Genomic DNA, 12544 nt, shown 5'->3' with positions numbered 1-12544 from the left:
TAGTACATATTTTCATGAATTTTAAAAGAATGTGCATTAAAAATTAATCTGTAAAAAAACATTAAAATCATAAAAATGCAAAAAAAAAAAAAAAAAAAAAAACATTAAATAAAACACACACACACACACAGAAAGATATGCAAGATGCAACAAATGTAAAAATCACTATTAATTTCCAGTATAGCAGGGACTGAATTATCTAAACATACACTGGTCGAACAGTTTTATAAAATTATCATTAAAAATCATAAAGGGGCTTACACTTTAAAATATTCTTCACCCTTAAAGTGTATGCTTAACAGGCATTTAGCTTGTACACATTTAAAACAAATAAAAACTAAAATAAAAATACACTTAAATTAATAGGCTATCTGAATATCCTTTTTGATATTTATATGATTTGAAAGATTACCCATGGATAATTTATAGAGACTCGTGGTCACATTACTCACTTCCTTTCAACAATTCTGATCACATTCACTAAACAATGAATTGGCTACCTTATTGTTACATTTTATTTAATCTTACTTAGCCTAATGCACAAGCCAGCTTTAACAAAATAAGTCTAATATAGGCTTTAAAGCATGATAATGTTGATTATTATGTGCAAATGTAATACTATGCATATGGCTATTATTGTGATCAAAAATAGCTACATCAACAGTCAGTGCAAGATTACATTTCCCGTCTGAACAATAGGCCTATTTGAGAAAAAAAAAAAAAAATCTGGTTTCTGTTTTAATAAACTGTTATTTTAGGTTTAGTTCCACATTAACTCCCTTTTAATATTACAAAGGAGTCCAAAAGTTTGCCCAACGTGTGTTGAACACTTCTCTAACTGCTGCATGTTGTTGATCTTTAAACATACGCGACAACAATGTAATCGCGCTGCTATTGTGTGTGTGTGTGTGTGTGTGTGTGTGTGTGTGTTTGAAGTGTTAGTATGATTACAAAGTTAAGGATAAACAGCAGGTTTTTCGGGCTTCAGTATATGACTAAGATCCCAAACTCGACAAACTTGAATTTTTGAATGAAACTCGAACACCCGGAAATAGTCTTCACGTGTTAGTGAAAAACACTGGGTTGTAGGCTACCAGTAAGAATAATTATTTTCTGAGAAAGATACGTTTATTTCATTAAAGGTAAGAAGATTATTCATCGTATGTATAGTTTGTCACACTTGGACGAACTTGTTAAGTGCTTCCGATTTATCATACATGTTTTGTAGCATGTTGTTATTTAAGGCTCTTCTCTATTTTCCGTTGTATAGCCTATTGCATTGTTGTGGCTTTGGTAATGAGTAAAAAGTAATAATAGCGATGTGCAAACATACTGTGCAGAGCTGAGAGACAAATTATTAAGCGACATAGAGACCTCTGTCATGCATCTCTCCCCTTGTGTTGTGTCGTAGGATTTTGATTACAAAAAAAACCCTTCTGTTAAATATGTGAGGTAGCTAACAGCGAAAGAATCTGGAGATAACTGTAGAAACAGAAAAGCGGGTAGAATAATCTAAATGAAACGAAATGGGCGAGGCTTCGCGGCCCGGAAGTTGTTTAACATTTGTGAGGTGCGTAATGTCTAACAAATAATTCGCCTATTTTAAATGCCCACTACGTATTTCAGGTCGAAGTATCGCAGTGCTGTTATTCAATTATTGTCCAGACAGACAACCACTTGACGTCAACGGTGTTGTTACTTTGTTCCTGTTACTTTTCTCAGTGCTGGTCAGCATGACTAATCACAATCGTTTGTGATTGCTGGGTAATGATTTGTAAACAGCTGCTATTGCAGGCTTACATCTGTGTCAGGTAGTAGGGAAATAACACATTTATATGATTTCAGTTTTAAGCAGAAAAAGAAAAAAGAAAATACAAAAGTGGCTAAATGGAGGTTTTGGTTTTTAGAGCCCCTTACATCATCCCATGGAGAAACCCACTGAGCACACGTACAGATCCAAGATGTTTTTTGCGCTTTATCTAGAAAGTTTCACATTCTAAATATTGTGTACACACAAATTTTTTGACATCCTCTGTAACCCCATTTCCAGCACAGGTGTTCTCACTATGGAGAGCCAGAAACAGGTGCTGGAGAGGGTGCGGGGTGCTTTCCGCTCTGGTGTGACCCGTCCCGTCCAGTTCCGTTTGACTCAACTGAAGGCCATGATGTCACTTTTTGAAGACAATGAAACACAGATATTGGAGGCAATGCATAAAGACCTGGCTAAGGTATAAACATGCACTGGTTCACACGCAAGTACTTTTAAATTCGACACACAAATGATGCTTTAATCTTGTCTGTCCTGCAGCCCAAGTTTGAGGCAGTGCTGTCAGAGGTTGACATAGTGGTGAATGACCTTTGCTGCACCATCAGCAACCTGCAAACCTGGATGCAGGACTCTTATGTGGGCACAAACTTGGTAAGATAATAATACAATTTCACGTACACTGATATTTGAGCTATAACACTTACTAAATATTAAAATTCTCCAACAAATATTGTTTAATGGAAACCTTCCAAAAGTCTAGTCAATGCAGATTTGAGGTTGATCTCCCTGAAAATACTTTAATTTGTTGCCTCTCCCTATTTCATTTGTGTTTCAGGCAACAAAGCTGGATGACTGTTTTGTCCGCAGGGAGCCATTAGGTGTCGTTTTGATTATTGGAGCATGGAACTATCCTCTTCAGCTAATTTTGTCACCTTTGATTGGTGCAATCGCTGCAGGTACCATCTATATCTTTTTCTGTTATATGGCCATGGTCATGATAGTCTAGTGGTGTAATTTTATAGTATGCATTGGAGTCGGGTTCAAATCCAATTATACTATAAATTGTATAATGAACCAAGCATAATTGCAACTGATCTCGACTGCCAGTCATCGCCCTGTGATTTAATGTATGGAAAACAAGCGAATTAACTTTTTGATAACACCGTATGAGATGTATGGGTAAACCCAAGCCCAAATAAAAAGAACAGTTTAATTTTTTAACAGTTTAAAATTTACTTAAGTTTTCACTGTAATAATTACTGCAATGTCTTCAGACCCAATTATATCTGCCAATTTTGAATTATGAACCAAAGCGAGAACATGCATTATAATCACCTTTACTGTCGTTATCGATTCAGTCCTGCATCGATTTAGTCTTCTACATCTGTAGCTTATAGAAACAAATTAATTTTAGCCATCAGCACTGGACACAACGCAAGACTAACTGCACCTTATCTCTGTGTTTGGAAGCAGATTTTGAGATACCCTAACATGTTTTGTTTTCTCAAAAGGCTGAAATTAAAATGGATATATAACACAAATCTCATTAAATGCTAAAAATCTTCAATTGTGTTGTGTTGATAGTATAATATTTTGTACAATTTTCGTAACCACCCATAAGCAAAAACCCTGTGATCTGCATGAATCACGTTAGCAAAATGACTTATTTTGGCTTCAAAATGGTGAAATTCACCAAAAGGTGATGACTTTGGGTCATTATTATTATACTTTTACCTATAATTGTGAAGTTTAATTATCAAATTATTATTATTATTTTGTATTTTGAAAGTTGCATTAAAGTGGGCATGAAACAGAAAATTGCGATAGTCTTTTCTTCTTTACTGTGACATATATCGTGAAATGACTTTTTGAACAAGAAAAAAAGTATGGAGTTGATTGTATGGTCGTTGTGGTTTTGTTATTGCGGTGATGTCATGTGAGTGACAGGTTGTCCCGCCCTCACAGCAGTAAACACGTCATCAGAGAAGAGAAGAGATGTCACTGCAAAAGGGAGAGGAAGTTATTTTGATTGAAAGGCTCATGAATTAAAAAAAAAATAAAGATGTGCATAGATTAATCATTTGTAATAAACACTGCAATATTTCATAAGAAATAAGAAATGCCCATTTTGATTTCATGGTGACTTCCATTGAAAAAAATCACAAACAACGCCTTATATCACATCTGCAATATGTTTAATAGTAATATATTTTTTATTAGGTAACTGTGCGATTCTGAAGCCATCAGAAATAAGTCAAGCTACCGAAAAACTTATTGCTGAACTCATTCCTAAGTACCTGTCTCAGGTAATCTTTGGGAAAGACCCATATGATCTAACTTCACACTTCTTGGTCTCATGGTGCTGCTGTGTTCATGATAAGGTCTGTGATGTGTGCCGTGTGTGTTTTGTCTTGTAGGAGTGTTATGCAGTCATTTGTGGTGGAGCAGAAGAGACCAAGACATTGCTGGAGAATAGATTTGATCATATCTTCTACACAGGTTTGAGTTTTCATTGTTATCAATGACAGATTCAAGAAAAGCTGTCACCTTTCCATATTTGCTTCAACATCTCGTGTCTTTTCTCTTCCAGGCTCGCAGTCAGTGGCTCGTTGCATCCTGCAGGCCGCAGTGGTTCACCTCACCCCAGTTACTCTGGAGCTGGGTGGCAAGTGCCCTTGTTTAATATATGGCCGGCTAGACATGAAAGCTGCTGCTAAGAGGCTGGTGTGGGCCAAGTTTTTCAATGCTGGACAGAGCTGTGTGGCTCCAGACTATGTTTTATGCACCGCTGAGACGAGAGAAATGCTGTTACCTTTTATAAAAGAGGCTCTGGAGAGCTTTTATGGATCTGAGCCCCAGCAAAGCCCAGACATGGGACGTATTGTGACAGACAGGCACTGGAACCGACTGGTTGAGCTGCTAAAAAAGTCTGAGGGAAAGGTAGTGATTGGAGGAGAGAGTGTCAAAGAGACCAAGTACTTCGGTAAGTAAAGTGTATTGACAAAAAGTTTGGGGTCAGTGAGATTTATTTTTAAGAAACTAATACTTTTTGCAATTGATCAAAAGGGGCTAAGGCATTTATTATTACATACGATTTCGATAAAAAAATATAATAATTCAGTCCTTCAAAGAATATAGAAAAAAATATATACCACCGTTTCCACAAAATATTAAGCAGCACAATGGATTTTGGTGATAATATAAGAAATGATCATAAGTACAAACTCACTTATTCCATTACAGGAATAAATAAATTACATTTTTATATATATACAGTATATATATATATATATGCACATATATAAACAAAAACTTATGTTAGATGTGATTAATTGTGATAAAGTTAGTGATAAATATATATTTTATTGTAAAAACAATATTATTCTCGAGATTACTGTTTTTACTGTATTTTTGATCAAATAAATGCAGCCTGGGTAAGACTTCTGTATAATACTTTTTTTTTTTTAAATCCTTTTGAAGTTCAGTGTATTGTATCACTATCATACTTATATACTACTCTTACTACCTCTGCAGTATGTAGTGTGCATTTTCTCGGATGACCTACTGAATTTCCTAAAATGTGCAGTATACATTCACATAAAAAGGCAGCTAAGCTATTAATACATTCTGAATTCTCTCTCTTTTACTTTTCCGTGGACTATCTCAGCCCCTACTGTGGTCGTGGATGTAAAGGAGTCGGATGCTTTAATGCAGGAGGAGATTTTTGGCCCCATTCTCCCCATTCTGACCATCGAGTCTCTCGATGAAGGAATCAATTTCATGAACGAGAGGGAAAAGCCCCTGGCACTTTACGCCTTCTCTGATGAGTCTCAAGTAAGGAAGGAAAGAACAAAAGTCATTAACTAGATTAACACAGTAAAGTGTGAAGTGAGCTATGAATTGATGCATATCTCTATTTTTGTTAAGGTTGTTAATACAGTTCTGGAGAGGACCAGCAGTGGAGGCTTCTGTTCCAATGATGGAATAGCACACATGACCCTTCCTGGTTTACCCTTTGGCGGAGTAGGTAAGTCGGAATGCATTTATATAATGTAATAACAACTGCAGTGCATTTCTTCAGGTGAGTGAAGGCAAAATCTGACTTTTTGTTTGTGTTCGGCCCAGGTGCCAGTGGGATGGGCAACTACCACGGTCGCTGGAGCTTTGAGACATTCAGTCACAAGCGTGGCTGCATGCTGAGGGGCTGGGGGCTGGAGCGCGTCAATGTGCTGCGCTACCCCCCCTATACTGAAAGCAATCTCAGCTGGCTGCGCTGGGCCACCACTGCCAAGAAGAAGGGCTGGGCATCGTGCTCTGTTATGTGAGGGCTGTTATGTGTCTGATGCTGACAGATTGCAGCCAGGGAGCCAAAAACATATGCCTTGGCTTTCACCAGTGTTTGGTTACAGTGAGTCTGGTCACCGTGCGTTTGGCCTGCCTCACAAACCTTTGTCTTTCGGTTTTTAATTGTGATGTTATTCAAAACACCACCAGAGGTCAGCATTGAGATAAGTTGCTTCTTCCGGATGCTTCTGTGGTGAGAAAGAGGCCATTTACTTGATAATAATTAGTTTATTTTAACTACCATTGTTCTAATACACTACTTTTATGTGTTTATTCACATCTGTGGATTAAAAAAAATCCAGTCTAGGGAAATTTAATGAAATGGATCATCCATATTTGTAATTAAATACTGTAGTAAAAAAGGGACATGGATAGCATTATGTTTGGATACTTAATGAGGTAATTTAGTATCATATACTGCTACATATTTTGCTATAAAGTTTAGGGTTTTCTATTGGTGAATATATAGAAGAAGCATTTATAGTTTATGAGTTGTATACTTGATGTGTCATTTTCATCTGAATGGTTGAGTACAAAAATAAAGTCTGTCAAACATGTTTACCCTCAGGAAACATGATGGGGATTGATACGTGTGTGATTGCATTTGTTCATGTTTCTTGGTTTTGTTTTACTTTTGGGAATTTGGTTTATGTTGCAACCATTAATTCATTAGAAAATTACATCACACACACATTTTTTATGTTTTTCAATTTAAGTCTCATGTTTATCAAGGTTGTAATTCATTTGATAAAAAATACAGTAAAAATGTTAAATATTATAGCAGCTTAAAATGACAAAGCTGAATTTTCAGCATCATTAATCCAGTCTTCAGTGTCACATGATCCTTCAGAAATCATTCTGATATGCTGATATCAATGTTAATATGTGTACTTTCTGCAGAAACCGTGATATATTTTTTTTAAGATTCTTTGATGAATAGTAAGTTCAAAAGAACAGCATTTATTTGAAATTGAAATAGTTTGAAACCATGTAAAAGTATTTACTGTCACTTAAAAAATTATGCATACTTATATTAATTTCTTAAAAAAAAAAAATGTATATATATATATATATACACCAACCATATTGCAATATGGTTCAGCAATATTGCAGTTCAGCAATATTATTGATCTGACTGCATTGACGCTGTTGTATGAGAACTGAATTGAGTTGAACGATGACAACACTGTTTTCTTCAGAACTGATTTATAGATTAAATAATTCATGATCTTCACAACAGACCTGAATCAACACTGAACTGACTTCTGCTGAAGAATGACACTACTTTCTTTAAAGCTTCTTAACAGCAGAAATGAACTGTTTGCATCCATGAATCATTTTCCTGTAATCACTGTAAAGCAGCTTTGAAACTATATCTGTATTGTATAAAGTGCTATATAAATAAAGGTGACTTGACTTGACTCTGGTAAACTATTCTGATTTCATGAGCCGTTTGTACTCTTTCAAGGTAAGTAATATTACGAAGTTTAAAAAAAAAGACAGGAAAACCATCCTAATTTACCCAAAATTTTATTTGAATAAAACTTACAAACACTCTTGCTTCAAATAATTTTGACAGGGATTATATTAAACTGAGGGGCACATTTACAATCCAAAGTATTTTATTGTGTGACATGGTAATACTCTGGCCAAATAATATACAGACATCAAGCCATGTACTGTAATCTTGTGTTCCCATCTAGTTTGTTTGCAGACTGAGTGTCATTACACTTGTATCTGTAATGTCCAGATTCCAGTACTGTGTCTCAGGACTAGACTTAGTGAGACTTAATAAAATGAAAGATACAAAAGGCAGGTCACAGGGTTCAGATATGATGTGTGAGCTGGTGACTGTCCCCTCAAACATCTGCCAGAAGAAATGCTGAACCAGCGATGCAGTAGTTGACTCGCTCCTGCTGGGAGTCTATTTCAGGGTTCAGGTTTGTATGAGGAGGGAGGGTTGCTGCCGGACTGGCCCGGCTCAGAGGCTTGAGGCTGAGGGGAGGTGGAGGCGCTTGCAGGGCTAGTGGGTTCTTTTTGAACAAGTTCTGGCTCATCTTGCCCAGCCTGTGGTGGATGAACCAGGACCTTGTCGATAATCCCGAAATCCTGTGCTTCCATCGGGCTCATGTACCGGTCTCTCTCCATCACGCCCTCTAAGCGGGGACAACAAAACTTGGCGATGTCAGGAAAGGACACAATAACCCAATATAAAATAAAGCTATTATTATAATATTAAAGGCAGGGTAGGCAGGATTTTTCTAAAAAACTTTTTCCCAAATTTGTTTAAACTGTCTTTATATACAAATACATAATTAAAATGTACGTACTCTGAAAAAGAGAGTATACAAATCGAGGGTCTGTAGTCCTCTCAGGGCGCAATAAACACAGCTACTTATTTCCATTCACTCCACCCCCTCCCTTCCTCCTTCCAAAGCCACGCCCCCAAAACACATGAACGCGCGATGCCGACCGCTCAGCTGGAGGACGGTTTGCCAGTGCCGAGCGGAGAGGAGCGCAGTGCATGTAGTGACATCATGGCAGAATCCTAACCTAACTTTATCATTATGAATATAAACAACTAACATGGCTGTTAGTACTCACTATCAAGCTAGCATATCGATACTGGTAAAGTTTAAAATATATTGAGTTTGATTCGGTAACGAGCTAGTAACATAAGGCAAAGCTAAAAACAGGTCGCATTGATACACGTTTTCCCATTACCATCAGTTACACTGTGATGAAGGTGAATTTTGTGTAAGATTCATAACATATACAGTGTTTTGCATGTAAGAGCTTCCACGAAGAAAGCACTGTTGGCTCTGATGAGGACTAACGTTACACTCCGGTGACAAGTAGCCTACCTTTTTACCTTACTAGCTCCTTTTTTTGCCTCGTTTGCCTTCGCTGACTGTAGTGTATATGCAGGTACTGGGGATTTTGACTGCTCTTTCTCTGCCATTATTGTGATTCTTCCTAGCTTCCGTGCCTCTCTCCGTGCCTCTTCCCCTCCTCGAGTCAAACGGGTGCGCGCATGTGGGCAGCTCCTGTAGCAGCAGGGTTGGTAGCCATGGTAGCGAGGGAGAGTGACAGTCGCCCAGCCAATCATTTCATTCGTTCCGAATGAAATAAGTAGCTGTGTTTATTGCGCCCTGAGAGGACTACAGACACTCGATTTTTATACTCTCTTTTTCAGAGTACTTACATTTTTATTATGTATTGGTATATAAAGACAGTTTAAACAAATTTGGGGAAAAGTTTTTTTTTGAAAAATCCTGCCTACCCTGCCTTTAATGAAAGGTTTGTAACAGCAACATTACCTATAATCTCCAATTTCTGCCCTGTGTGTTTGGAATAGATGTAGTTGATCTGTCTTTTCAGTTTGAGAATCTCCTCTGCCTGGATGGCAATATCGGTTGCTTGCCCCTGAAATTATAAATAATGGCGTTAAAGTTTTCGGCAAAGTTATGAAAGCAGCCCTCTCTTTTTTCTTCCTTTAATCCCCCATTATTACCCTTGCCCCTCCAGAGGGTTGGTGGACCATGATTCGGGCATTGGGAAGGGAATGTCTCATGCCTGCGGTTCCTGCTGCCAGAAGGAGACTGCCCATACTGGCAGCCTGGCCCACACACCAGGTAGAGATGGGATTTAAGATGTACTGCATGGTGTCATAGATCGCAAGTCCAGCCGTAACCACACCGCCTGCAAGACGGAGACAAAACATGCTGCTTCAAACACTAAAAAAAATGTGATTCACTTTTGTTATATTACTTATTCTGTCTATTTCAGAATTGTTTTTCATATGCTCATTATGACACTGTAAAGATGTCACACTGAAGTGAATGAATGGAAATTGAGATACACATTTTCAAGTGTTGTCTACATACAGCACACAGTAGTGCATAAATAAAAATGTAATTTCTGATCCACAATCTGCCATCTCATTTACAGTACTATATTGTTGTGACTGTGAATTCCGAAACAGGAATCAAGGAATCTCATCAGAAAACTGGACAGATTTAGACCATGCTAATGAATAAACCTGATAATCAGAGTACGAAGCTGCTTAATGTATTTTTCTGTCAGTGCACTTATGTGTCTCTCACCAGGACTGTTGATGTACATGTGAATAGGCTTATTGTTGCTCTCTGACTGAAGAAAGAGCAGTTGAGCGATAACCAGAGAAGCTACAGTGTCATCGATCTAGATAAAGAAAAGGACAGAAAAACAGGTAGGAAACAACTAGAACAGGCTTTTTGGAAATAATTTTAGATTATTGTGTGTTTTTCCTTGCATTTGAACGTACTGGACCCATAACACATATGATCCTCTCTCTAAGCAGCCTTGAGTAGATGTCATAGGCTCGCTCTCCTCGTCCCTGAAACAGACGAAAGACTAGCTGTCAAGTTCCTGCAACACTGAAAAGCTGCATCTTTAATAAGTTAACCGTTCAATTTACGGATAGTTGCTCTAAAGGTAACGTCTTGATACTATATGATCAGCATAAGGCAAGTAATTAACGTGCTTCTAATGTGTTCTTACCGTCTGCTCCACAACTATAGGTATAAGTGGACTTCTCCATGGCGCACTCAGATGAATGGACCGGTTGACTTTGAGTGCAGAAACACCACAATGTAAGACCCTCTGGAAAGACAACAGTTATTGTGGTGGTGATGATCAGTGGACGGAAAGAGTGTCAACATCATGTATCCAAGGTCGTTTGACATTTTAGTGTCGAGCTTGACATAACTGGGACGCTCAACAGAGCACAAATAAACTTAATGCTGACATTACGCGTCAATTAAAAAACGCAAATTTTGTGAAAACGAGCGAAACATTTAAGTCATAAACTTACAGACACCAAGTAGTTTTACATAAAGCAATCCTGCTGGCAAAATAATATTTGTACAATAGCGTGTTTATCATAAATGTCATTGCTACTAAGGTAAGAGTTGTTTCACATACTGAGACACATTTTTTAAAATGAAATGTTAATTTACAGAAGGCGGTTTAATACTCACACGTAACAGCATGTTTTTATTGAGCAACCCTCACGCGACCCCTATTGACCCGGATGTGATATATTCAGCAGCTTGATAGTGAAGCCAGAGACTTTCTCGTTGAAGAGAGATATGGTGAAGTCGAGAAAGTGTGACTATAACGTCTGCTAATGCCTTGTCTATCTTTGTTTTGCAATTGTGTATACACAAAGATTTTTTGGGTGGATATGGAAAATTGTATCAGAAGTAAAACAGATAGCGAATATAATAAATTTATTAGGCTATATGACAAGCTTTTCCCACACAAACATAGTGTATAGTATAAAATATGCAGAATAATTTAAAATTAGCCACATTTATATTGGTGAATATAAGGCATAATAAAGAATTTGAAGGAGGCATGAAACTTTTTCCTGAGAAATTAGGTTTTAATGTTTTTTTGTGGATTTAATCTTGTTAGTTTGTCTCTGCTACCATGACTAAGTTACATCTTCTCCGTTGCTTCCATTCAAACTGAACAGGAAATATGTATAGCTGACTTTGGAGGCTCCTCTTGGAAAAGGGCTCTGGTGAAGCGGCTTCACATGGTGAAACTAGACGCGAACGCAAGATGGCGCAATTCACTGTATAAAGAGACTTTATTCATAATCTTTCCTTTTGTGTAAAGTAACTTTAAAGTGAAAAATGAATTGTCTTATTAGCATCAATATTAATAATGCATTTACCCACTTAACCCACGTTTTCATTCGTTTGTCTTAGCCAGTGAAACCTAAAATTACAAGTGCAGACAGCTAACGTCCCCATGAGAAAACAAAAAGTGTAATATAAACATACAAATAAATGAAATGTAGAAAAAGTGGGTTGTGGGTAGAAAATAGGAAATATGATGAGCTCATAAAACAACACAAGCCACCGGGGTATATTCGGGTTAATTATTTAACCTATTTCTTGATAGTTTGTTTGTTATATCTGTCCTCATGCGCAGTCGCAGCGTCGGTTTCGAAGATAGAGGCGCAGTTGAGTCAGTTCAGTTGTTGTCAGTACCAAAGTCAAGTCAGTCTCGTCTTGACATTTGTTCCAAACTTTCCCCGATCTGTCAGGAGACATGTCGAACAACAGCGCAAGCGGTGTGATGAGCCTGCAGAAAACCGTCAAGCAGCTGCGATTCGAAGCCGGAATCCGCAGAATTAAGGTGAGTGAGAATAAAAAAAATAAAAAGCCCAAAAGATTGGGAATCTTTGCTAACAGGGTGTGACTTGACAGACCTGTCGATCCTGTCCGAACATCCTGCTACTTTGTGTATTTATTGTTCTGTTTTTAAACATTTCTTGATCCTTGTGAGAGCTTTTACAACATCTAATACAAATGAAGCATAACACCACAAAGTATTTGATAATACATATTTTAGTTGTTTGCCAGCTTCTACCGTAGT

At 37.5% G+C, this 12544-nt stretch overlaps 2 protein-coding genes across 6 annotated transcripts; one reads left to right on the top strand and one right to left on the bottom strand.

Moving 5' to 3' along the window:
- The first annotated feature begins 787 nt into the window (after window positions 1-787).
- aldh3b1 (aldehyde dehydrogenase 3 family, member B1) lies at window positions 788-7532 on the top strand. 5 transcript variants are annotated; one of them, XM_084423666.1, is made up of 10 exons: window positions 788-1142; window positions 2051-2228; window positions 2309-2419; window positions 2604-2724; window positions 3989-4074; window positions 4186-4267; window positions 4359-4751; window positions 5436-5602; window positions 5696-5795; window positions 5894-7532. In XM_084423666.1, the coding sequence occupies exons 2-10, from the start codon at window positions 2067-2069 to the stop codon at window positions 6091-6093; spliced, it is 1422 nt and encodes a 473-aa protein (XP_084279792.1). In that variant the 5' UTR covers window positions 788-1142; window positions 2051-2066; the 3' UTR covers window positions 6094-7532. The 5 variants fall into 5 exon arrangements, with proteins under 5 accessions (XP_084279792.1, XP_084279795.1, XP_084279794.1 ...); XM_084423669.1 differs by having other exon boundaries at window positions 1099-1142; window positions 2056-2228; XM_084423668.1 differs by lacking the exon at window positions 788-1142 and adding an exon at window positions 1225-1570 and having other exon boundaries at window positions 2056-2228.
- A 93-nt stretch (window positions 7533-7625) lies between these two features.
- Window positions 7626-11227, bottom strand: clpp (caseinolytic mitochondrial matrix peptidase proteolytic subunit). Its single transcript, XM_084423767.1, has 7 exons — window positions 11134-11227; window positions 10655-10756; window positions 10419-10490; window positions 10219-10315; window positions 9627-9814; window positions 9433-9538; window positions 7626-8268 (listed from the first exon to the last, which is right to left on the bottom strand). Exons 1-7 carry the CDS (start codon window positions 11143-11145, stop codon window positions 8042-8044), a joined length of 804 nt encoding a protein of 267 aa, XP_084279893.1. The 5' UTR covers window positions 11146-11227; the 3' UTR covers window positions 7626-8041.
- Between the last annotated feature and the right edge of the window lie 1317 nt (window positions 11228-12544).

Source organism: Rutilus rutilus, assembly GCF_951802725.1.
Source record: "Rutilus rutilus genome assembly, chromosome: 1".
NCBI classification, from domain to species: domain Eukaryota; kingdom Metazoa; phylum Chordata; class Actinopteri; order Cypriniformes; family Leuciscidae; genus Rutilus; species Rutilus rutilus.
The sequence above is the reverse complement of the archived record's forward strand: the minus strand, read 5'-3'. Positions and strand labels throughout refer to the sequence as shown.

Excerpts from the sequence above, each read along its gene's own strand:
- aldh3b1 (XM_084423665.1), top strand. The coding sequence starts at position 1,527 with ATGGGCGAGGCTTCGCGGCCCGGAAGTTGTTTAACATTTGTGAG. Across the intron at positions 4,075-4,185 it reads TTCCTAAGTACCTGTCTCAG|GAGTGTTATGCAGTCATTTG; the intron begins GTAATCTTTGGG and ends TTTGTCTTGTAG. Across the intron at positions 5,796-5,893 it reads TTTACCCTTTGGCGGAGTAG|GTGCCAGTGGGATGGGCAAC; the intron begins GTAAGTCGGAAT and ends TGTTCGGCCCAG.
- clpp (XM_084423767.1), bottom strand. Across the intron at positions 10,316-10,418 it reads TCATATGTGTTATGGGTCCA|ATCGATGACACTGTAGCTTC; the intron begins GTACGTTCAAAT and ends TTCTTTATCTAG. Across the intron at positions 9,539-9,626 it reads AACCCTCTGGAGGGGCAAGG|GGGCAAGCAACCGATATTGC; the intron begins GTAATAATGGGG and ends TTATAATTTCAG.